At 45.5% G+C, this 24609-nt stretch overlaps 3 protein-coding genes and 2 long non-coding RNA genes across 12 annotated transcripts in view; 3 read left to right on the top strand and 2 right to left on the bottom strand.

The window, feature by feature from the left end:
• Nucleotides 1–19: 19 nt before the first annotated feature.
• Nucleotides 20–2902, bottom strand: LOC107270426 (another transcription unit protein). 2 transcript variants are annotated; one of them, XM_015745442.2, is made up of 5 exons: nt 2706–2902; nt 1376–2628; nt 721–1311; nt 436–637; nt 20–358 (listed from the first exon to the last, which is right to left on the bottom strand). In XM_015745442.2, exons 1-5 carry the CDS (start codon nt 2749–2751, stop codon nt 186–188), a joined length of 2265 nt encoding a protein of 754 aa, XP_015600928.1. In that variant the 5' UTR covers nt 2752–2902; the 3' UTR covers nt 20–185. The 2 variants fall into 2 exon arrangements, with proteins under 2 accessions (XP_015600928.1, XP_015600927.1); XM_015745441.2 differs by having other exon boundaries at nt 20–361; nt 2706–2899.
• Nucleotides 2903–3083: 181 nt separating this feature from the next.
• Nucleotides 3084–24609, top strand: part of LOC107270424 (tight junction protein ZO-1) — a 51427-nt gene continuing 29901 nt past the window's right edge. For 2 of the 6 annotated variants that reach the window (XR_001538329.2, XM_015745432.2), the window contains exons 1-3: nt 3084–3473; nt 10380–10551; nt 20625–20823. Coding sequence is in view for 5 of the 6 variants with exons in the window: in XM_015745432.2 (XP_015600918.1) it covers nt 3179–3473; nt 10380–10551; nt 20625–20823 (666 nt within the window). In the remaining variant the exon portion in view is untranslated. Of the gene's footprint in view, nt 3474–10379; nt 10552–15092; nt 16309–20624; nt 20824–22195; nt 22523–24609 lie in introns of those variants that run through there. The other 4 variants (XM_015745434.2, XM_015745439.2, XM_015745433.2 and 1 more) reach the window with 4 other exon arrangements.
• LOC112494762 lies at nt 3787–6468 on the top strand. The gene is made up of 3 exons (XR_003060528.1): nt 3787–4426; nt 4497–5068; nt 5137–6468. It is a non-coding gene; the product is annotated as an uncharacterized LOC112494762 (long non-coding RNA).
• On the bottom strand, nt 16652–19395 carry LOC107270429 (facilitated trehalose transporter Tret1). 2 transcript variants are annotated; one of them, XM_025087790.1, is made up of 3 exons: nt 19281–19395; nt 18589–18750; nt 16652–18497 (listed from the first exon to the last, which is right to left on the bottom strand). In XM_025087790.1, the coding sequence occupies exons 1-3, from the start codon at nt 19294–19296 to the stop codon at nt 17155–17157; spliced, it is 1521 nt and encodes a 506-aa protein (XP_024943558.1). In that variant the 5' UTR covers nt 19297–19395; the 3' UTR covers nt 16652–17154. The 2 variants fall into 2 exon arrangements, with proteins under 2 accessions (XP_024943558.1, XP_015600934.1); XM_015745448.2 differs by lacking the exon at nt 19281–19395 and having other exon boundaries at nt 18589–19011.
• LOC112494763 lies at nt 19146–19957 on the top strand. Its single transcript, XR_003060529.1, has 2 exons — nt 19146–19223; nt 19294–19957. It is a non-coding gene; the product is annotated as an uncharacterized LOC112494763 (long non-coding RNA).

A 24609-nucleotide genomic window follows, 5' to 3' on the forward strand; every position in this document is an offset into this window, starting at 1 on the left:
CACTGAAAACAATTGGTAATCATGATTCACTAAACTTTTCACAGTCATTTGCTTTATTGGGTAACGAATTTACATTCAGGATGCCAATGCTTACTGAATCTTTTTCATTCTTTTACATTTGGCATAATCGCATTCCCATCTATGTTAGAAGAAATAATTCTATTAAAAAACAATGCCTAGTGTACTTAATCGCTAGCTGGATCTGCAGCTTCATCAACTTCCCCAGTACTTTCTGACACGCTTTCGGATGCCGAATTGGAATCCTCGTCGGAATCCTTTAGCACCTTCCCCTTGACGTTCTTGTGTCTAGTGGCTTCGAAGTCTGAGCCTTCCTCGTCCGAAGAATAAATATTCGAAGCTGCTGAAAAAATTAATACTCAACATAAATAGTTAACCTGACGTCCCTTACGAAGTGGCATTTTAAAAAAAAACTACCTTTTGTCGTGGCAGCCGCACCCTTTTTGTACTTGTTCTTAATTGCTGCAAGGGAAATGGCACCCTCGTCGTCAGAGCCGTCATCGTGATATGCATCAGCTCCGTATCCGCCGGAGGCTCGTCCAGAACCTCTACCCCCACCACTGGCTTTTTTACTTTTACTTTGAACACGCATGGCCATACGCAGCTTCTCTTCTTCTTTCTGTAAAATTCATTCAATCTCTTAGTACTTAGGAACAGGTGACAAAATATCTTTGACGTATACAGTTGTCATGTAATATATACCTTGATCATTTCATATCTGTTTTGATCTGGATTCATGCCCACTTGTGAAAGCACCTTGATGCCTGAAGCTTTTTGTGACCTGTCTGCAAGGGACATCGTCATCTTTCTATGAGTGAAGGACTCGGTCGAATGTGGCCTAAAGGTTAACTTTGTACGGAATACTGCTTGACCCTGAAGACCGGTTCCTTGACGAATGTAAAGGTGATTGTGGTCACCCTGTAGAGGCTGTTTGTATACGTCAAAGATTTCTGATCCCAAATGTAAGGACATACTGCCGTCTGACCATCTAACGAATCGGGCGTTACTTTCTTTCACGACCCTTCCGCTGTCGTCGAAGACTTCCTTCCACCTGATTGTGTTTTCGACTTTTAACTTTAACCTCGCTCGACCTTCTTCGTCTAAAGTTTCTTCCTCGTCGATCTCATCCTCATAGGTCTCGTGGTCGAACGGTCTGGTTTCGACTGATAAGAAATTTGGTAACTTAACAAAATGAATTTCACGACCGAGGTCGGTTGTGATTTTTGGGATTTCAACGTCGATTCTTGTCTCTGGTGGAGGTTCTGGTTCTTCCTCCTTTTCCTTTTCGTCGTCCTACGTTAGAAATAGTGCTTAGGTTAGGTTAGGTGTAGATTTACAGGATATTTATAATACTCACATCATCAATGACTGCTACGTGGCTGGGTCCTTCTCCACCACTATCGGATCTTCCTCGACTCCTACTTCGGCTTCTGCTACGACTTCTGCTGCGGCTTCTACTACGGCTTCTACTTCTACTTCTACTTCTACTTTTGCTTCTGCTTTTCTGGCCTACCTCTTCGTCCGGTTTTTCCTTCTCTTCATCCGTACTGATGTCGCTGGCGTCGCCGAACAAAGCGTCTGCAGTGGGTTCTGCACCTTCGTTCTTATCCTTGACGACGTTCTCGTCATCTGAGTCAGAATCTATTAAAGCTCTTTTCTTTTTTGTTATTTTCTCAGATTCCGAACCGGAACCGCTGTCATCATGTTTACGTTTCGATACTTCCGTATCGCTGTCCTCTGATTTTTTTAACTTTTCGTCGGCCGCAATTTTAAGCGATTTCTCCGACTCGTTGTCACTCTTAGCCTCCTTAGGACTTTGTGATTTTTTCGATCGAGGACTTCCATCTGTTTTTGGACTCGCTGGAGTCCTGGATCGAGATACACGGCTTCTTCTTGATTCACTTCCAGATCTTCTACTTACTGGGGAGCCACTGTGAGACCTATTACTTTTAGGAGATCTAGGAGATGTTGGAGACCTAGGAGAAGCTGAGTGTCTACTTGTACGCGATGTCTGGCTACCCGAGCGTCTGCTCTTTGGAGAGCCTGACTTGTAACTACGTGGAGAAGCAGGACTGCCAGATCTGTGACTTTTCGGAGAGCCATAACCAGATGCATTGGATGCAGGGGACCCAGGAGTTTTCGACTTCCGACCAGGAGACAGTGACTTAGACCTAGCTGATTTAAGACTAGCTGGAGATTTTGGACTTTCCGATCTCACACTTTCTTGAGGAGAACCAGATCTCGATCGGACAGATTTTTGAGATCCTGCACTTGGAGAACGAGCCGTCTGTGGAGAGCCACTTCTTGACCTCTGTGAATCAGATTTGTTACTCCTTGGAGAGTCAGGACTCGAATGCCTTGATTCTGATCTAGCAGGAGATCTGCTAGGAGACCGCTGCGATCTGGGACTAGCATTTGACTTGTTCGCACTAGGAGATCTACTTCCAGACCTCGAACGACTTGCATTAGAAGTTGGAGAACGTGGACCATCATTATCCTCATTGGACCTATCACTTCTAGATTCTCTTGGTGTAGGAACAGGTGCATGAGATGCAGGACTAACACTGCGACTTGACGCGGATGATCCAGATCCACTTTCAGATTCTGAACCTGCACATAAAATTAACAAAAATCAATAAACCTCCGTACATACTTAGCAACACTAAGCATAATTTTTAAATACATACCAGAATCCCCGCTGGACTCCCTCACTATATCACGCATCGGTGACATGCTTGACACAACTTAAAGAAACTAGCTATAAAGTGAGGTTATAAACACGCTTTCACCGAACGCATAACTTTGAGCCACTTTGAAGATAACGGAATAACCGAGTATCGATACATGACCCACGCGCAAGTGTTCCCATACGTCCCAAGATGGCAGCTTAGGTTAGCTGTATAGTGTTTCATTATTCGCCCGTAAGGTGGCAGTCCGGTTCAACTCAAAAGTTGCCGCCAGTAGTTGTGTCGTCAGGGTGAGTAGGTAGTGTTGTTGCGAGTCAAGGAGGACGAGGACGAGGAAGAGGAAAAGGAAGAGTAGGAGAAGCACTGGGAGAAGGAGAAACCTAGTGAGCCCGCTGGAGGGAGATGAGAAGGGGCAAGTGCAGTTTTCGAAGCAGTGACACCTGTTGCTCGAAACGCCGCGAGCAGCCACGAGCATGGCCGGATCGGCGGAGGTGAGGACGCTTCTATCTCGGCACAAAGTCTCCCTCCTGCACGAACTTAACGCCACGGACCTCCTCGGTGTCCTGGTGAAACGTGGAGTCATCACCGAAGTTGACAGAGACGCGGTCGCGGGTAGTGCTGATCGTTCGAGTGATTCGGATATCGATCTCTTTATCGACGTAATCGGCGCCAAAGGATTCAACGCCTTCCGCGAGTTTTGCTTCGCCCTGGAGGCAGAATGTCCTCACGTGTTAACGGATCTACTTGTAGACCAGCACAGCATCGCCGGTGAGTCTTTAATACTTCATCTGTTTTTCTTATTGTTAGTATCGCTTGGTGCCCGAGGATCAAACCTCAGGTGCACGTTTCTTGATACCCCGGATGTTCTATCCTCCAGTGCGAACGGATGCAAACGATTACCCCCAGGATACATTGCCCTTAGGCTTCCCGAGTCCCTATAGCAATCGTCCCTTACAGTACGTACAAACTCGTTTACTTATTCTGGTTTTTTATCTCGTAAAACCTGTACCGACCAACTTCTATTCATTCTCCCTATAGAAGAAAAATAATATCTTGCCAATTATCTTCATGACATATGTAATACCGACATTTTGACAGTCATCATATACAGTAAAAACAATGCATGGACGAATGAACTGCTGGTTAACTCACCACGAAGTTAAGTAAGATAGTACAAAGTTTTCTGTAGTCCAGGATAGAAATCTAGCAAGCATCTTGGCAATTGGGAAGGTAAATAGCCGTAGGAAGGAAAAAAAGCAGTAAGAAAATCGTGAAGACGTCGAGTTTCCGCCACAAAATCATTCGGTCACGCAATGGCAGGTTTAGCAATTCTCACTATTTGAAAAAATTAATAAAAGACAGTCGCACCGGTGAACGGTACGCTACGTGAAGTTCTCCTTACATACAGAGGCGATCTACTTGATTACGATTGGTGCCCTTCTAACTTTTTAAAAGTCCCGCGACACGACACTATATAATTTACGGTCGAACGTCCTCGCATACGACCAGCCTTCTACGTTCTGGAAGCTGCGCTCCTGGGCTCCTTACTGACAGTAAAATGCGTCACGCTCCTGGGACTCGTGGAACAAGAGCCCCCTCATGTTAATACCAACCCGACTTCGTCTTCAAGAGTATCTGGTAAAAATCTCTTCGGCGATACATGAAACACATACGGGACTCCCTTGAGATCCAATTTGCCAAGGAGAATCCAAGCTCGACTGGTAACTTGTTTTTCTTTTCCTTTTTTTTTTACCATAATCCCTTTCTTCTTAAGATAAACTTTTATTCAAGTATATACAACTCTTCGTTCCTTCGACATCCCTTGGCTACTATTTTCTCTTCTACGTGACTCACAAGTCAATCCTCTGGCTGCCCTGACGTGACAGAATGGCGCCGCGCGCTCTGCGACAATACCAACCGAGCCAACCGTCTTGCGTCCTCTCCCTCTTCTGTAATGTCTACACTTCACATATATTGTTATATCTTATTATGTGGACGGAAAGCAAAGGACAAAGAAGAGACAGGGGGAACTTTTCCTCGAAGGTACAACATAGAATTGACAAGTGGTAAACAGAGAAACGTAAAGATACGTTAAAAAAAAAAACCCTTAAACTCAGACTTATACCGGGACAGTCAACCAGTCAGATTATACTAAAGCCGAGTTGAACCCTGTGATTCGTTGGCAAAGACCCAAGCATTGTGTACATTTAGTATCCGTAGAACGCCATTCTCCTTCGTCGTTCATTGTGCTCTGTGGGAAGTTCGTCGGTGGAATCTCACGACGCTCGACGTCCCTCGTTTCTTCTTAGGCTTCTTAATTACCGAACGAACGTCGGCGAGGCCCTATCTGCTGAGCTTGTCAGGTATTATACGATACTCCAGTGTGCATTGTATGTATATCTATATGGAATTTATGTTTTCCTATCTATAGCAACAAGCTATGCCCTGCGTAACTTCGTTTCCCACGAATGAACTCCGGACTAGCGTGTCTCCCGGTGCGTGCGTCAACAACACACCCCACCCTCTTGCCGTTGGAATTTCAACGAAGGACAATGTGATACAGGATTTATTGGAAAGACTCGAAGAGGGACCTAAGAGACGTAGATACTTTCTCCTGGTCGTCTTTGATCAAAATTGTACAATGGAATAGACACTAGATCGTGACACTCTTCGAAAACTAATATACCGGCGATACTTTTTTGTGGAATCGCCTTGACGGACGGATTCAGTCCGTTCTCTGCTGCGTAGACTAAACAATTCTTGTGGACTCGTAGAATTTGAACCTTATATAGGTTAGGTGTGTCTGCGTACCGCGCTATTGTAAGCATTTGCCAGGTATGATTCGTAAACGTCTCGAACCTGAAACGTTCCATGTATTTTTCTACCATTTGAATTTTTAACTTGGAGATATATGTAGCAAATTATTACTTACCCGAGTCTAGGGATTTCTAGGGTTATTTGAAAGCGTTCGGGATACTTGTGTATTTTATTTAATAATTGGTAGCTTGTTCATTTTTTTTTTATCGACTTAGACTTTCTAGCACGAGTGTCGTAAACTCTACTAGGAATAATTCGAACGACAGGCTATGGAGGTATTTGCGGGCAGCACCACGTAATTACAAGGATAATACCCGACACGCTCTCCTCTCTCCTTGACGCGTGACTCTCTTTTATTTTCTTCATAGAGGCAGAGTCGAGCTAACGAGAATTTCAGGGAAGAGTGCAGTCCCGATATTCCAATGGATTCCTCAGCAAGCACGAAGAACAGTCTACCTGGACATTAGAAAAGAATCTCATATATGAAGCATAGACATCGATCTCATTACCACTTCTTTGGACTTCTTCTTGACCTAACCTATAAGTATACACCGTATGAACTTCGGGTACTGTTCTATAATTTGTGGCGAAGCAAAGCAAGACCAAAGGAACTTGACTTCGTTACTGCGATACTTAATCCAAAAAGTGTTAAGAGGATTCCTTGGAGATATTCCGAGAGAAGAGACTGCCCAATGAAATTCTGGCAGATCCTACTGAGCATTCTGCTCAGTGTAGCCATCTTGGCTACTGTCGGCTGGAGCATCATCTATTTCACGGTCGCACGGATGTTGCAGCTGATGATACAATCGCCTACCGACATTGCCCGTATTAAGTAATCTCATTACTACGCTGTATGAAATTCCTGAGAATAAATTGTATCGAGAATCGTGAATGGAAGACGTCAGTGTTGATGGACGATGGCGTTAGGCTAGAAATCGATTGGCCGTCGTAGGTACCATAAGGAAAAGGCGGTTGAAGTTAATTTAAAAAAAAAAAAAACTTGATCTCTCCTACCAAGTAAAACTAAGGTCTACGAGCAAAGCGCGATAGCTGCCCGAGCGTGGCCAGGTTGGTTTTGTAGGACGCGCTCGAACGCAGACGATTCTCTTGGTGGTGCAGCATTCTTGCCAATGATTCTATCCGATTCAGACAGGAACGTCATTGTCTCTTTTAATCAGCACGCTTCGAGAGATCGAGTTGTCGGTTTGTATAGCGTGACTCTAAGAAAGCCGATTTGTCAATTCACTTAGAATTATCGTTCCAGCGTCGAGGCTCAATCTTTATTTCTTATTCAATAAGAAAGTAGTAGCTATAAGCCGATCGTACGTTGATCTTATTGGAATGAATATCTGATAGGCGATCCTGCGAGATCAGGATTATTTATTAAATTGGATATTGACACGACTGGGAATACTTGTTTTCTGGTTAATTTCGAGGTTCCTCCTTGTCGATTTATGTAACAACTATCTTCGATTCGGTTTTCCTCTTGCTCCAGTCCAGGGTTGTTATTCTGAACGAAGGAAACAGATACGCGGTTCGTCAAAGTGTCAAAGATCTTTATAGACTAAGGTTAGACTCACGACGTAGGTGTCGTGGAGGACGCCGTGTTTCTAGACGTTAGGTTGGTAGCTGGTGATGGGTACGTCTGACGACGAGGACGAAGGAAAGCTCTGCCCTCGTAGGCGCTGATCCCGAAGATCTTAGGGCAGCACATGAAGCTCATGACGAAGACCACAAGAAAGAGAAGGAAGAGAGCCCCGATCACGAGGAAATAGACTATTGTCACGTGCATAATTCGAGAGCCATACTTGTTACTCGACGCTCTAGGCTCCTGTTTCGAGGAACGACTCGAAAGGTTGTACGATTTTTTAATAACTCTGTACAAGTTTCAGCTTCTTTCCTTCGTCTTCCTTGACTCGTAAAAATTGAGCGACGCTCGGACGATTGCGATTGGCTCCGATCCGTTTCGCTCGGCCAATCCCTGCGAGGCTGACCGACGTGAACGCAGCCGCTTTTGAATGATCGATGGTGTACTCACGTATGGAAACGCATACAACGTGCTGCCGTACGTTGCACCGGCCGGATAAGAGTTTCATTGTGCGTTGGATTTTCATGAGAACGCGAATTAATGCCTTGCAAATTTACTAGCTAGTCAAACGCGCGTGTGTATATAATGTACATGCGAGGAAGTAGAAAAAGGTTTTCACGTAAGTTTATAAACTTTGCTTTCAAGTATCGTCAGATTTCTCGTCGATTTCACTCGAATAGAAATGAGCTCGACTGGTTTCACGTGGAAGAAAGAATCGCTGTTTACCGACGCGCTGTGCACGAGGCTACTCGGCGACGTCGTCCTCTTTACGAGGGACAAAACCTCGTCCTGCGTTCTTACCATCGGTTCATGAAAACTGATCCTAATCCTCTTTCGTCGTTCTCTTCATTCCTTTACATTTCCTCTGTCGCCTTCCTTTTTCCTTTCGTATCACTGACCATTTCTCGCTCTCACTCCAGGCAGTTGACTCGCGACTACGTTCAGACTGTCTCGAGTTTATTCACGCGTATGCAAAGCCCACGCTTGTCCGATTACCCTAAATTTTATACCTGCGTCGATCCCATTTTTGTTACGTTGTCATGACGACCAGACGTCCGGACGTCTCCCTTGACTATATTACCCACAAGACTATATTCAATTAATGACACTTTGAAGTTCCGTTAGCTTGAGACTTTTACAATTGTTTTCTTTTCTCGACTAAGAAAATCTTCAGTCGTCTCTGCTTTTTGGTTTCCGGTTTTGTCTCGACACTGAACACTGCTTTTGGGGCTCTGCACAGTGTTCTTGGAAAGATAAGGGCTACCCTTGTCGGACAGATATATTTTTTTAAATATGCTCGAACCCAGAAATACTTAGAAAAGTAAAAAAGAAACGTTTTCTCTCTGGCTGTACAGGAGGATATTTATCGCTGGTGAGTCTCCTTTAATTATTTCTTCTTAATTGGGCAGACTTCACTTCGTTGATACTCGAATGGCGTGTTTTTTTTTTGTTTTTTTTTTTTTTTCTTAATGGGAGTTATTGCTTTTACAGTATTTATCTACATTAGGCAGATTTCATTGAATAAGTATAAAAGAAGAAGTCCAAGTTTAATCAGTCTCTCACCTCACTGATTTCCCGTCTAACGATAATTAAAAGAAAGTACACGAATCGAGTATATCAAAATGTATAAAAATAAAAAATTGAGCAGATACGTTTTATCCACATCGACATATGGGATATATAAATGGCCAAGAATAGAAAACTCCGAATGGCCTGTTTGTGCTGCTGCAACGGTATGAAAGATGCGTTAAAGCAACGTATACGCACTATAAAAGATGGCTAACGTAGGAGCAGCTCGAGTCGATAGGACCGGTTTAATTTTAACCACGGCAGCTTTACTTACGACAGTGTTGGATTTACGCAACTGAAAAAAAAAAGGAAATTTCCACTTCTCCCATCAGAGACCATTTTTTCTCACGGATTTTCCTCCCATACAAAAACCTCAATTAAAAACTCCACGTGTAACCCCTAATCCTAGTGACAGCAGAGGGTATGATAATTTCAAGTTAAAAAAAAACTTCGAAATTACGTACATCCCGTCGCCGTGCAACAGGCATATTGACTTTATCATAAAATTGTTTTCCAACCATCCTATCTCTGCTTGACCATTGGTTCCATTTTACATTTAAATCATTAATCTTCCTATGCGCAATCACATATCTCTTAGCAGAGTCCTACAGCTAATTACGCGATCCAGTGATAAATACGGTCTTATCGTACAAGCCTGAAAGGCAGAAAAGGAAGGTAAAGTATTCAAGGTGGGTAAGGTTGATCGTAAAAATCAAATGTACCAAGGAGGTGGTAATGGTGAACAAGAACAAAAAAAGGAGTGGTCAATGGCAAGAAATTACTTTAGTCGTGTCCATAAATGCATGTGTTAAACGTCCTGGAGTGCATCGTACGAGGCACTAGGAGGCAGCTGCCGAAGAGTGAAGTTCGTGTTTCCCAAGCTGCACATGCCTGGACGGAGAAGTGGGCAACAGTGAGTAGCGCAGCTGCTGAGGCTGAATCAGTGCGAGAAGAAACATGGGAGAGCGAGAGAGATTCGAATCGGGGAGTTTGGTTGAGAGCTAGCGAAGGAGCAAGAGAGAGACAGAGAGAGCAAGATGGAGAAATCAGTAGATCCGAAGAGAGCCATATTCATTTACATTTAAATTCTCCTTAGCATTATTTTTACTCATGAAATTCTGACAAATCACGTTAATAACCTCAATCATCGTTGACAATCGGAGTATGTGTCTTTTGCTACTGACTTCAGATTACTGTAAACTATATATATGCAATTACGGCAGTTTCGTAACACTTGTCAATCATGAGTGCTTTTTTTTTTAAACGTATTTCGTCACGTCTCGAGATTTGTTTATCTCTCTTTTTTTTTTTAATTTCTTTTCATCTCGTCTTGTTACGCGAAATTTAATATGTCAAGCATATGCAAATTGGACGGAGATACCAGGGCGCGTCAACCCTGTCCGAGTCACGCAACTGTATGTACATGAACGTGACTACGTAGTGTATTCTATATATATATATATATATATATATATATGAGACTCGGTGGTTGGGAATGCTACAAGGCGTCTCGAAGTCACACATGCCGGTGTAGGAGTAATGTCCTTATCAGCGATTTAATTTGACGCCGACCCCCTTCGCGAGCGTTCCTACTCCCGACCGGATGTCGATTGGCTCGTTAGGGACTGCGAGGAGGTTAGGCTCGTTGTCATTCATATTCGTATTTGCATAATTGTGACAGTGACGGGTTTATTTTGCAGGGGAACAGCAACAGCAGCAACATCCACATAATCAGCTGGAGCAAGTACCTCGAGAGGACGCAGGGACGCGTGACATGGGCCAGCCGCCAGTCACCGAGGACGAACTGGAGGATCATTCGCAGAGGATCGACGTTAACGTCAACCAGGAATCCGACAGTGACATCAAGGAATGGTAAGACCGAGTTCAGGATCCATTAGCTCTCGCACCTTTGTCCCGTTGATCCTGAAGGTGTGCAAACTGAAACGACCACCTCCAGGACCAGGTGGATACATAAATTATTACTATGAGGTTGTAGCGTATGGGAGGGTAATGGCACCAGGAAGTGCGTACGCCTGATGTAGGGCCGCACCTTAAGTCTGGTTTACAACTGTTTCTCATGCTTGTGACTGGTCCAGCTGAGATGCTCTAAAATAAGACGGTTCAGATGATTAATGATTTATCAATGATTTAACATACTTTTACGTTGCCTAGATAAATGCTTAGGCAGGCAGTCAGGCTGGCTGGCTGGCTGGCTGGCTGGCTGGCTGGCTGGCTGGTTGGCTGGCTGGCTGGCTGGCTGGCTGGCTGGCTCTGGGGATAGCATTGGGCTGATCACTTGGTTTACGAAAAAGACGTGATATCGTCGTACTCGTCGGCCGACCACAGCACAGTTCTAAGATTTCTCAGGTGCAATCTGAGACGTCGGCGACGTCGTTCCCTCGGCTGAAATTCATTCTGGTACTTTTAGGAGTTTCCGGGAACTCGAGGTAAAGGCTCAAAGAGACCTTCCGGTCGAAGAGATCTAAATTTCATTTAAGTCTATTGCCCCGGGGTGAGTTCGAAAGTCTTTCCTTGGACTAAATCGAATTTCGAAGGTTCTTTGATAAACTTTTATTCTCGCTCTTAGGACTAAGTCACTCTTGTACCGGAAGGATACTGTGAAAGCCACAGGTAATTTGCAGACGGTCCAATAGCGTCCCTTTACTTTCCCTAATTTGTGTTCCTGATCAGGTAACTGTGGTCAATTATATTTTTTCTTTTCTTCTCTTCATCCTTTCGCTTTTTCTATGTATGTAGGGCAAAAGTTTTCTTTTCTGAAACGTAAAGGATCCACCTGTCGATCCTTTGAAGATCCCATACGAATAGCTGGAAAAGTTGGAACTGAAAAAGTCCAAGTGTCTGATTGTGGGACAGGAGGCAGGATGTGCTTCTTGATGATGCCAGGCCCCCCCCTTCTCAGAGCACAGGGCGAAGGACGAAGGAAGGAACCTCTCGGATTACGTGGCTCTACGTGAAAGACGTAGCAACCGGTCAATGTTTACCGTTTACTTTTAGTCGAGCGGCCACGAACGTTGGCACGACGGTGACGTAACACTTTCTTCGGGAATTAAAGTACGGAACCAGGTATTCTAATCCTGCAATGCATCATGGGAAATAATACAGATCGCCGTCTATCAGGAATACCTCGAATTCGCTCGCACGTGTAAAACGATAATCGTAATTAGTGCACACGTAACGTTTCGACAATCGACTTCTGTATCTGAACAAATTTATGACGTACCGAGGAACTCTTTGGTGGTCTATTAAATATGCCACAGAATAATTTTACATAGGATTTAGGTATATAGAAGGTTAAGACCTACCCAATCTCCGGTGAATAGTGTCTCATTGAGGCTACGGTCGTTTTGGGTACGGGACTGCGGCTGCGCTCACGGGGGAAACTTCGAGAAAGTTCGTAAATTGAGATTGACCGAAGCCAAGAGGGAATGAGGGAAAATTGAATTTGCCGATTGAAAGGCCGCACGGTTAAACTTGGTGCTTGAGGCTCAGGGTTCTCCGCAGGAAGGATGAAGGTACGAGGAAGACAGGAAGACGAGTCGAGTGTGCCTCTCAGATATGCCAGGACTGCTTTATTCAATTTCGAGGATCGGCACTCTGCCTCGTATAAACGGATTGGCAAGTAACGTGAACTCAGAGTCATCTGATTCAATGCGTTCACTTTCCTGGCTTCTCTTTATACACGTAAAACATGATCGTAACAGTCTGTACGGATGGTCATTGTTTTTTTAAGCCTCGTTCGGTTACGCCTCGATATCACAAAAGGCTGACAAAGTTTTTTCGTATAATAGTGAACGTAATGGACTAACGACTAAAACGACGTCCTTTCTCACGAGAACATGACGTTCATACGTACCTACGGACGTACCTATAGTGATTCTGCTCGGACGATATTTTTTGTATAGGGAGCCTACCTCGTGCACGACGGTTGTTTCTCCCAGCGTACTTCGGCATTATTTAGCTTAAGGTAAACCCGGAGAGAGCAGCGGGGGTATCTGTTCACCCAGCTAATCTTCCAATTACACGCGCTTTAATTAGATCTGATTTATTCGGATTGCCGGAAAGACATACGAGAGCATTAACGAGGTTCGTGGTCGGGAGCGCTCCTGGTGGCGATTGTTGGAACTAGTCTCTCCCACCACAAGACCAACCGTCGCGTGGGACGACGATACGTAACGACGGCGTCGACATTCTCGAGGATCAGAATGAAATTTAATCAGTCACGCAATAAGGAAGAGTTGATAAGGATCCCGGAAATCTTTGACGACAGCATATAACGATCTACCAGCTTCGCTACACTGCATGTCTGCTGCCCTTAAAAACAGGTTAGACGGGTGCGTCGCGATGATGGAAATTTCCTACGGTCTCCTCGCTGTTTACCCTCTTTTGTCAAACAATCCCGTGACGTCGGCTGCGTTGCGGTTTTCAGGTCAGAAACAACCACCGCACATACTCACCCTCCCCTGGCTCCATAGATTATTTCCACAGTGACCTCGTAATATCCTTCTACGCCTGCGGCAATGTCGTATAGCGACCCAGACGGGAAAGCTCTTGGCTTAAGCCCATAAAAACTTACCCAAACCCCGTGTTTACGAGATACCTCGAGACACGGCTGTCGTACTTGTTGCCGGCTTCCAGGCGCCATGAAATTTCCAGGCGTAGTTGGTATCCTGTCCAGGCACTTGGAGACCTATGTGACAATAGCTTTAATATTTCACTAACCAATCGCAGCTATCTGAAAGGAATTTCGAGAAGGGTCAAAGTGCAGAACATAAGGGACGGTACAAGTATATATATATGTACGCAAATTCTGAAGAGCAAACATCTCCTTGATCTATCTAGGGGTTAGGCTAATCTCTTTGCGACTAAGTGCAAGACCAGCCCTGAAGACGATGAACGGCAAACCGACCGATCGTGCCTTCGCAGACGATGCAGATATTAAACGTCCTTACTGTCTCCCAAGGCATTTCAATCCTCAGGATGTGCTGCTTGTCGCGATTTATGTGCGTCAACTGCTCGAATAGTCAATGGAAATATGGAGATAGCTGTAATCGCAGGATCCACGTCACTAGAGATACTACTTCCTGGACTCGTTATTAAACGGTAATCTATAATCAATGGAATCCTTGTAATCAATAAAAAAATCGTATCGATATATCATTCATCCGTCGAAGTTAAAATTCGAAAACAGTTAATAACCTATCTTATCTATTGTATTTTTCTTTGTCTAGAATTGGAAAACGTTGATAAAGAGAATCCACGAGCACCTACTTGTCCGTGGTCGTCATGAGAATGCCCCGAGGAATCGACTAATCGAAATTGGATCCTGTCGTTCAATTTTCTTTATAGTCATTCTCATATCGAATTCGTCGAGTACCTTATTCACAACGAGCGACAGTATCTCAGCACATGGAATTCTTACGTATCGTCGTTCATGCTAGCACGTAACACCTACGGGATCGTTGTGGAAAATTTACATGTAACTTCAGCAAGTGTATCACGAGAATCAAACTGCGTAGAAGGTAGAGCGACATAAAATGGAAATGCATTTGACAATGTTGAGTACGAAGTCCGGAGTGCCGGAGGAGAAGAGGAAGAAGAAGAAGAAGGAAGAAAAGTGCTAAGGGAGAATGGGCCGTTTGCCAAGTGGCTGCTCTCCGTGCCTTTGGTATGCCGTATATATGCACGTATGCATCTATCTGGGTTCGGCTGAAGAACGAACGAACGAACGTAGATCTTAAGCCGGGTTTCTATATCGCCTGCTATTCTTGGCTAAAAGCATTCAGTCTCATTATTCGCATCGCCGTTTTGCCTGGATCGTTAACCAGCTAGAGAGAATGCAACGATGCTGGAACACTGGACCAATGTGATTGGCAGATGCGCAGACGAGAGGCAGAACCTTGTCTTTTTGCGACCCTGGTCAATCCTCCGATGGAAATAAATACAATCCAGGAACTGCAGCTTGGAGCGATCAGGACTTGTCGATGGTGATGATCGTGCCTGTGGCTAATTTTATTTTTGCCTCGTCATTTGATTCCTAGGTCAGGTTCGACCTTCTCCAACTGGATGAATAAGCAGAATAATTCTGTCTAGATTATCTCTGATTGCTGAGGAACATTTGTCAAGCTGTCTCCAAGGAAGGAGAGATCAGCTGGCTGACGCCTTTCAAAAGAAACTTGGTGAAAAGTACTTTGACTCGCGCGTATTCCTTGTTCCTGGTGTTTTACCAGATTGGCTGGTTGGCTTAATCAGTATAAATACTTAATCGATCCACGGCTATCTAATTATAGGAAGTAGCAATGATTATCTTCCAAGTATAGATCTTAACAATCATATCTGAATAATGGATCGCCGATTTGTCGAGCTTTTAATATAATTCTCTCTAATCAGAAAAATCAATTGAGTGGATCGTCCAATCAGTTGACATTGACTTGTACTATCAATACGATTCCAGGAGGTCAAGGGTTCGTAATTTAAGGAATAGTCCATCTTACACTTGAAATTTATAGATTAGTGTCACACTTAACTAAGTGTTACACTTAAAAAAAAAAAGTTGCAGCAATTTTATGAATATGTAAGTAAGTTTCTCGGATGGGGAAGTGAAGTCGAGGCTGAACCAGATTGGTTAAAGGTGCGCGGCATCCCGATGGCTTACAGCGTTATTTCGAGAAGCGTCAAGCGACGTCGGCGTCGTCGTAGACCCGTAGAGACGCTGCCGTTGGAAGTGCGACCCTCAGTCGCGGCGTTCGTCGCGTCGAACGCGCGTCTAGTCTCAGGGCTCCTTTCTTGTTTACCCACTTATAACGTGACTTTCTTTCTGACGAGCCCAACTTTCTTCTCATTCTTTTTACACTCTCCCAATCCCTCTCGCTCTCTCCCTCGTACCCACCTACCAGAATCGACAGGCTGTGCTTCTATTTATGATTTCCGCCGTTCCACGAAACCAGATCGTTCCCTCGATAACCCCCTTCGAAACGCCCCAGCTTCTTCCCCTTCGACCATCCCATGTACCAGCGACTTCAAACTTTTAATTATCAAAACTCAGAAACGCGAGAACCGGTGCCAACGGCACGTGACGACTTCAGCAGCCTTTTGGTATAACTATTTATAAAGGAAGACTGCCACCGCGATCCCCCATGCCTGCATGGACGTCGGTTACACGCGAACCGGAAATCGACCTGGACCATCATAAAAAGTGATCAACAATTAACCGTACCAAGATCGTCAAGGACCTCGTAGCGAACAGTGATTTGTATTATACATCCAACAATACATCAGGGTCCTTACCACAGCCAAAATGACGTACCGGAAGTCAGAGTATCAATCGGAGACCCCAGGCGAAGACAAGCTCACCCATCGACGTGACGATATCAGTGATCCAGCACAGTGAACACAGTGGATCCAGGTGTGTGAAAATAAAAAGAAAAATATGTACGGCGGTGCTCAGAGATGCTTCTACAATCCTTCCGGTGGATACAACACACTTCCGGCGCAACTGGGCTACTTTGTACCGCTAAATGGATTTTACTGTATCGCCCCACCTCCGCCGGAAGACGGTCGCAGGAGATCTGCTGTCTCTCACTCTGCACATTCCTCGCGTCACACCCTCTGGTGAGTTCACAGTGTCACTATTACGTACACGGATGACCCGAGACCCCCGATGATCCTTGGGTAGCGTCGATCCGATAATTTCGATTACTAAAATTCATCAGGACTGGCGGTCTGATCCCGTAAATAATTACGTACACTAACATGTTTTGCGCTATGTAATCCTTGCGCATTGCGTGCCGAGAAAGCCTTACTTGCAAACACGAATAAACCAATGATGCCAATTCTAATTGAATTATCACGCATTTGCTCGGGAAGGTATAACATCAGGGTATAAGACTCTTCGATCAGTTAATGTACCTTCAATGAGCGTTGGTACGCGCTTCCTCGAGTGATCGCATTAGTCTCTTTTTTTTTCTTTTTTTTTTCTCTTAAGGGAGAGGAATCGATGCAGGCTGTAGCCGAGGCTGAAGAGTAGTAGTGTATTGTGAACAAGCCATAGCGAAGGTGTCGATGCGAGTCAATCGATTCTCTTAAGGAGCATTGGGTGTACTAGCTGGCGACAGCTAGTCCAGTCAGTTCAGCGAAGTCAATGACGGTAGGTGGTAGCTCGCTGATGTGGCTCTTTGTGGGTATATTTATACGTGTATATACAATACTAGGTGTAAGCACCTCCCGCGAGACTCTTCGAACGGGGTAGGCTTGTCCATTATTAAGTTAGACTTTTAAAGGGAACTAAAGTAATTGCATTGCAATTGAACGCGAGCGACAATACCCTGCGACGTATTGTTCGAGTGCCGTATCCGGCGAAGGACACGAGGTCGAGGATCCTGCTCCCCCGACTGTATGCCCGGATGATGGGGCTGGCTTTGTTGTTTGGGCGGTCCTTGCTCCGTCCCTTAATGAAGTTCAGACTGCGTGACTACTTTTGACCTGGTTCTTTCTGCGCCTGAGCTTCTTCTGTATCTGCTGGATGGACTTGCCCTTGGTCTCCGGTACGAAGAAATACGTGAAGAGCGAGGCCATCGCGCAGAAACCAGCGAAAATCCAGAACGTCACTGCCGAACCAAGTTTCTCATCGAGCAGGGGAAACAATTTGGTCACGGTAAACACAAGGGCCCAACTGAACACTATGCATATGCTCGTGGCGACGCCTTTGGTCTCCAGAGGGAATATCTCACTGATTATGGTGAACGGCACGGCGCCAAAGCCGACGGAGAAGACGACGTTGAAGAGCGACAGGCAGGTGAAGGGCAGCCATCCTATGGAGGTGACGTCGGTACCGTCATCCTTGAGTTTTAAGTAGTAGCCGAAGACACCGAGGCACAGGGCCATAGCGGAACCGGAAACTATTAGTAAGGGCTTACGGCCATACTTGTCGATCACCAAGGCTACGATGACAGTCATGACGACCTCGATCATGCCGATTACGATAGTCGCTAAGTTGGGATCTATGGTACTTCCGGCGTCCTTGAAGATCAACACCGTGTAGAAGAGTATCGCGTCCACGCCGGAAGCTTGCTGGAACCACATGATGCCTAAACAAGTGACCATGGCCTTGCGACCGGCCTTGGTCTTCACGATGTCACGGAAGCCACCCTTTTTCTTCTCCTGCTCGCTGACCTCCTCCTGGAGGATGGAGATTTCACGCTTGACGTCGTAGTCTGGACCACGTAGTACCTCCAGGACCTTGCTGGCCTCCAGTTTTCTGCCTTTGTGCACGAGCCACATCGGCGACTCCGGTATGAACGGTACGCAGATCAGGAACGGTACCAGCATCAGGGCGCAGGTCACGTTGAAGCTGATGTAGTTGACGTAGGCCCCAGCCGTGTACGCGTAGACTAGGCCGAAGGAGAAGAAGAGGGGCAGGAAGATCCCAAGGGCGCCACGGATGGAGGTCTCAGCTATTTCGCCGACGTAGACTGGCACCAGGACGAAGACGGCGCCGGTACCGATGCCCGCGACGAATCTTGCCAGGTAAATGCACATGAGGTTCCTGGTGAAGATCAGCAGACCCCAGGACACGAGGTAAGGCAAGGCCGGGATGACGACTGCCTTCTTCCTACCGATCCTGTCAGCAACCTTACCGAACGGCACTGCACCCACGATGGCACCAATGGCCAGCAGCGACGATATCCAGGATTCCTCCTCGTCGGTGATCGCCGGCAGGAAGGACTGGCCGCTCTTCAGGTATGGGCATATTGGCGAAGACCATCCTAGGGTCATTCCACTCTGTATCGCCGTCAGGCACACTACCAAAGAACGACTTTTAATCTCCTTATCTTCCTCAGGAATCGGGACCTTGTTCGAACGTCCCGTTTGGCTGCTTTCATCGATACTCACCGACCAGACTCGAGACGTACTGCTGGAGCTTCTTGCCTTCCTGAAGCGGCTCGTCCACGTTCAACATCCGCTGGGACGCGTCAACCTTCGAGTCGGCCCCCATCATCGCGTCCTTCTCGTACAAGCTCAGCGCTCCTGCTGGATTCGTCGCAGCAACCGATTCTATAATATCACACGACTCCATTTACGGCTCTTCTCTTCTATTGTGACTTCTGTCGCTCAATGGAAACCTCCCGTCGACACACCAAGACACACCACTATTCGACCCGCTGGGTATTTGAGATCGAAGTGCACCTTTTGTTCCGAGCATCGCAAGACTCGGTGCTATATACCGTCTTATCTTTAAGATTTATACTCGATTTCTACGTCCTTCACGGATCTTGTTTGTCACTCGTAGAGACTATCAATTTTCTCAGAGACCTAATGATCTCTTACCAGTCATCGTCCCTTTTACCTATTCGCTATCAGCTTCCAGTTACTTTAATAGCATCAAACCGTTAGCTTTCTATTGAAGTTTTATCGAAAACTGTTATCGCTCCTCTTTGACCTATTGGTATTATCAGATAACGCACTGACTAACTTTCTTGCTTGTAGATTATAGATTAACCGACTTTACGTGCTGACTGGTAACCCCTGTACGTAATTTTTAGCCGTGACTGAAGAGACACTGAAAATCCGTAACGTTTACTTACCTTTGGTTTTCAGCATGTGAAACTTTCCAAGAACTCCTCAGCCGCCGCGGATTACGGATCCACGCAGTATCTTCCACGGGCGTTGACCGAAAGCCTTCGATAAATTCCCCAGACTCTACCAATAGGATAATAAAGACATATCAAGCGTCGAAGAACACAACTGGCACATACGGAGGACACTTATATATCTCGTAAAATCCCGACCCCACCTGTGTACGTCGATGCGGCGTCGTGAACAACGTCCTCAGTTATCAAATTCGGTCGGTTTTCACCGGACTGCGCGTGGACTAGAGTCAAAATGTTGCTTTGCCGTGGTCTGCGCCGTTACGCCCCCTTATTTCATCATTATCTCCTTTCTCTGGTTACACGTGATACTACGGGAGCCTCGTCTGGCTTTACTTGACATTTCTCACACGTTCCTATGTCTCACTTTTTTTTTTGCGCAACTAATACAACACGCAAACAATTCCTCCTGCAACTTCTGTTTGCCTTTGTAATCTTTATTATGTCCTTACTATCTTAACGCTTAGTCCGATGCTCAGCCGATTTTTGCATCAGTCATGAGATGGAATATTTTATAGCAAACTTTTATTATACTCAGGCATCTGCCATTGCGATACAATTATCTAAATTACTTCATCGGCTGTCTTTATTGTTGTACGTGTAACTGTTTCTTGTTATTAAGATACTCTTTATGCGGACACAATACTATACTATATATATTTTTTATAATATATACTTAGTCATGATTAACTAGTAGCGTACAGTCGTCCATGAGCTTGACGTGTCTTTTTGATTTCTAACAAGTCGTGTGTGGGTTATGCATACAATTTTTATTAGAAAGTATCCATGCGCATGGATTTCTAATGAAATAGATTTTATTGTTCCATTTTATCATATATTTATGTGACCTGATGGACACACACATGTAATTTGTTAAGGATCAGTTTGTTAGTGAACCTTCAAAAAATTTACATTGAACTCGTGGACCAATTATATACAGTAGAACGATAATTGGTTGCTAAATGTTAAATATACATATATCGGTACCAGTGTTCATGTAATATATATGTAATTTGCGGGCTCAAGTCCGCGTCTCATGAAGATGCGACTCTAATCTTATCAGAGTGATTATAAGATTTGTTTGGCACAATTTTTAAAGATTTTTCTTCCACATCGCGCAGAGAGTAAATAATCTCTGTGAGCTTTGACGCAAGGCAGTTGCCGTGCTGTCTGTGTACCCTGTCTGGCATGAAATAATTTTCATTCAAGAAAAAAAGAAGTTCTCTCCGGATCCACCGATAAGATGAAACTATATTGAAGTGTCGGGTGTCTTTGTTACAGTGCGGAAGACGAGTCGAGAAGATGCAGCAGTTCCGGTGGATTTCAGGAATGCCAAAGGGGTAATTCCATCTCCCCTCCTGCTTCGGTAACACCTCCGCCGCTTCCAGGGAATCATCGCGGTTCCTACTCTCATCCGAACGGCATTACAGCGGCTTCCGATCCCATCCTGGAGGTCCTCGACGAGCCAGTAGACGAGCCGGTATGTCTTTGAGAGCTCTAATTAACTTTTAATATGTTATCCTTATCAAGAGTCTAAAGTAATCTACTAAGCACGTTATCTAATCTTGCTTAGGAGAATATCGTAAATACTGAGTAATGCTAATTTTTTTTTTAAATATGTCACTCCGCTCACAACGTGTGTCGATTTCAAGGTCATCGAGACTTTGATTTCTCGAGTTCTGTGCTTTCCTAAAGTTACAAAACTTCCATAAACCCACCTATACAGTGGTATAGATTTTCAAAGGTTGGCTCATTGACTCAGATATAAAATTGTGTTTAAGGTAATCTAATGTGCCTGATGTTTTACTGCGATTTGTTAGTATGCATTATTAAGTACCGCACTTACCGACCGTATATATACCAACAGTCGGTAATACCACTCTGCTTGCAAAATGCTTTTATCGATCTACAATCCACATATATTTTATTACCGTTAGAATCGTTATCATTTGAACGACTTGATAGTCTGTTCCCTTGTTATTCCGTAAGATCCCTCCACTATCCGGAAACATTCTGATCTTAACGGATATATATACCACCAGTATAGAACCACCCTCGAACGAAGATCATCCAACGACAGTTCAACGACCGCAAGTTGTCGATAGGTTGGACGAATGGCTTAAAACATTTAGCAACAGTACGATCTATAAATCCGCTTCTCTCAATCGCAAAAAAACGTCAATTACCGTTGAAATCTCTCCAACGAGCAATTCCACCAGGATGAACCAACCCAGAATAAAAACGATCACACTGCAGGCACAGGGTGCAGTCCGTAGCACATTGCGAAATACCTAAGAGTCTTACGCTAGCGTGCTAAAGTAGGATAAGAATGTGGAAATGACGAATGTACGTTAGGGGCTTCTTAATCCTTCCTCCTTATTGGTCACTTCCCTTAGTCCCATGCCTCGCCAATGTATCCATGGATCGAAACGTCGTTCGAACGTCCTTAGAAATTCGGTACAAGGCCTTTCGCCGGCAACCAAGTAACGTTACTTTGGCATCCCCGAGTTCGGATTCCCAAATCTCAAGAACCACCTCCCCGCCGCGCCATTTCTCGTAGATGCCTTCCCGAGGCAAGTCAGCGTAATTCGGCCGAAAGGGGAGACTGCGAGTGGCAGATGGCTGCCACGAGATCACAGCGTGACGGGTACGGCTTCGTAGCGACGATTAATCGAATAGACAGAGTCCGGTCGAGAAGGGATTACAAGAAGGTTCAGTAGAGTGATCGGGTGTGTGTCATATATGTTCGACTGATAAAGCTCTGCCGCAGAGCCGCCCCTTTGCTGCCCGTTAGACACGGACGCGCCGGCCATGTGTGAAAATATTACCACACGGTCTATCGAGCTTGCTTCCTCCATGACCTAGTGCTCTGCCGTTCATCGGCCAATGTGGACGGGACCTGTTCAGTGCTCTTGATCTTCCTTCGTTCCGGGTCCCGGGTATCCGGAAACGATTGATTCGCGTCCCCCCGACCTTGCCCGAGTACATAGATCGGTATGAAGATATTCGGAAGACTCTTCGGTGCCGAGGAGAAGCGACGCGTCAGTAAACGAGCCAAGAAGACCTCGTCCAGGAAGAGGACCAGCTCTAGGACTTACGCCGGTACGCCGCATCTGCCGCGGGATGATTTTCTTCTGGGTAGTGGTGAGAGTACCAGACGTCACCGGCGGAGACACAGGGTACGGTAGATCTAGGGAATTTTGTTTTTGCTATTAAATTTAACTATACGCAAAACTTGGCTGTATTTTTATGACACTGGAATTTCACCTTTATTTGTACTAGAATAATCCGTGGGACTGATGCTATCTTACGTGACATTGCGTTTACGCCCCCTTTCGCTCCTTATCGCTGCCGCTGTCTCTCGCGTCTCCCTCCGCGCTTGTCTACGCACACCCATTTAGATCTCTCCCACGTGACATCAACGACTTTTCAGCACGATGATTACAATTCCAAATGTGATTCTCAGTACCGTCTCTCCTGTATCAGTCTATCGCATGCGTCCGTCGCGTTCCAGGCTTGGACTCATGTAAAATTGCATTGCTGTACTCCGATTGGTCGGCCCAGGCTGAGCTGACTGAGGAGGGCCAGACGGAGACAATACTTACATCCATTAGAGTATCGATAGAACAGCGAGACGTCAATAGCCAACCGATGAGTCACTCCCAGTGACAGTCCCAAGAAGAGGAAGACCTAATTTTCAAGCTAATTATACCCGATGCTTTGTCCTTCTGCTAGGAACGGGTGCCGTTTCCTGTGTCGGAGGAAGAGCCATTTCTTTTTCTCCACTTCTTCCTCTAGCCTCCACTCTCCCCCACTGTCACGGCTCGGACGCCGGGACAATGCTTGATCGAGAGCCACGTGGGTTCCCACGGAAGGCTTTGAAACGGCGAGTGACTCGGTGACCTTGACATTGACTGCAACAGTAGATTCCAGTCTGGAATTATGAGGAATCATTGGAATTATAAAATTCGACTGTTTCCACTTCCTGTGTGACGGTATCAATCTTCTTCCCTAAATGCGCCTTGATAACTCCGTGACACGTGATAGGATGACTCTAGGTCACGTGACACCTTCTAGAAGGAACTAGAACCTAGTCCAAGTTTCTGAACGGTTATAAAGCAGTATATGCGTGCGCCAGTGAAGTGGGATCCTGCTGACCCAAGACGACTGGATGCGGGACGAAGCTACGGGAGGCCGTGGGGCACACTCTCGTTAAATATTTATAAGAGAAAACGCGCGCGACGATGCACCTACCAGCCACGAAGAAGGCGACGCGTCGCGCGGCTCACGAATGGTCCACGCATCGTGGGGAATGAGGAATGAGGAATGCTAAGGCGGAGGAGAACAGAGCCCTCGAGGAATGCAGCTGGACTGCAGGTCTCTCTGACTGGATGGAGGCTGGAGGAGGCTCGTGCCTGCCTTCTCCTTCTCGACCTCTTCCTCTACATCGCCATTCACTCTTTTACCTTTTCTACCTTATTCACCTTCACGTTCACCTACCAGCACCCTACCTCCTTCCTCCTTGAGTATCCTCTGTATCTGCCACAGTGCAGAATCCACCTCTACCCTGACGCTGCAGTCGCCTCTGTCGAATCTTTGCGGTAGCACGCGACTGCCATGTGTCCCTTGGGTGGAATAAAAAAATCGTTAATTTTTTTTTTTTTTTTTGAAAAAATGCCCGTGTACCGGAGTCTCATTCAAATAGTCGATCTAATTACTGTATACACTAATTTCTTATAAGAAATGCAGTTTATGGGCAAATTATTAAAGGGACGATAAACGGTACCAGGGTAGGTGGATTAATCGTGGTAATGTTCAAGTAATAAAGTTCAGGTATTACCTGTCGTAAAGTATGCTGGGTATGCTAATGCAGCCTGGACCAGCTGCGCGTTATTGCTACCACGACCGAATGGGTCGTTTTGTGAAACTAGACCGGAATGCCGTTTCTGCTCAAGTGCGTAGACGTAATTGTACTTGTGGTACCTCGCAAGACTTTGCTCGCAGTACTTTGCTTTGCTCCCGGCTGAGGAATTTATCTTTATACTCTTAACACGACTTTTTTCCCTCGTTCGCCAATCCCAGTCCAGGCTCCAACGGCGACCATCCTCTTTGCCTCCTATCTGGATGATCCCCTGCAGAAGTGGTATCCTGAGTCAGGATGAAAGAACCTGCGGTCGACCATCCTGAGGAAAGTCGTCAAACTCGTTTGATCCCTTTAAATTTTAAAAGGTCCGCCCCTGAAGTCCTCCGAAGACCCCCCCCCCCC

The sequence above is a fragment of the Cephus cinctus genome, unplaced genomic scaffold (assembly GCF_000341935.2).
Source record: "Cephus cinctus unplaced genomic scaffold, Ccin1 Ccin1_scaffold0767, whole genome shotgun sequence".
NCBI lineage: Eukaryota > Metazoa > Arthropoda > Insecta > Hymenoptera > Cephidae > Cephus > Cephus cinctus.

Excerpts from the sequence above, each read along its gene's own strand:
- LOC107270426 (XM_015745441.2), bottom strand. The coding sequence starts at position 2,751 with ATGTCACCGATGCGTGATATAGTGAGGGAGTCCAGCGGGGATTCTG. Across the intron at positions 2,629-2,705 it reads GGAGTCCAGCGGGGATTCTG|GTTCAGAATCTGAAAGTGGA; the intron begins GTATGTATTTAA and ends TTTTATGTGCAG. Across the intron at positions 1,312-1,375 it reads ACGTAGCAGTCATTGATGAT|GACGACGAAAAGGAAAAGGA; the intron begins GTGAGTATTATA and ends TTTCTAACGTAG.
- LOC107270429 (XM_015745448.2), bottom strand. The coding sequence starts at position 18,772 with ATGGAGTCGTGTGATATTATAGAATCGGTTGCTGCGACGAATCCAGCA. Across the intron at positions 18,498-18,588 it reads GTACGTCTCGAGTCTGGTCG|TGTGCCTGACGGCGATACAG; the intron begins GTGAGTATCGAT and ends GTTCTTTGGTAG.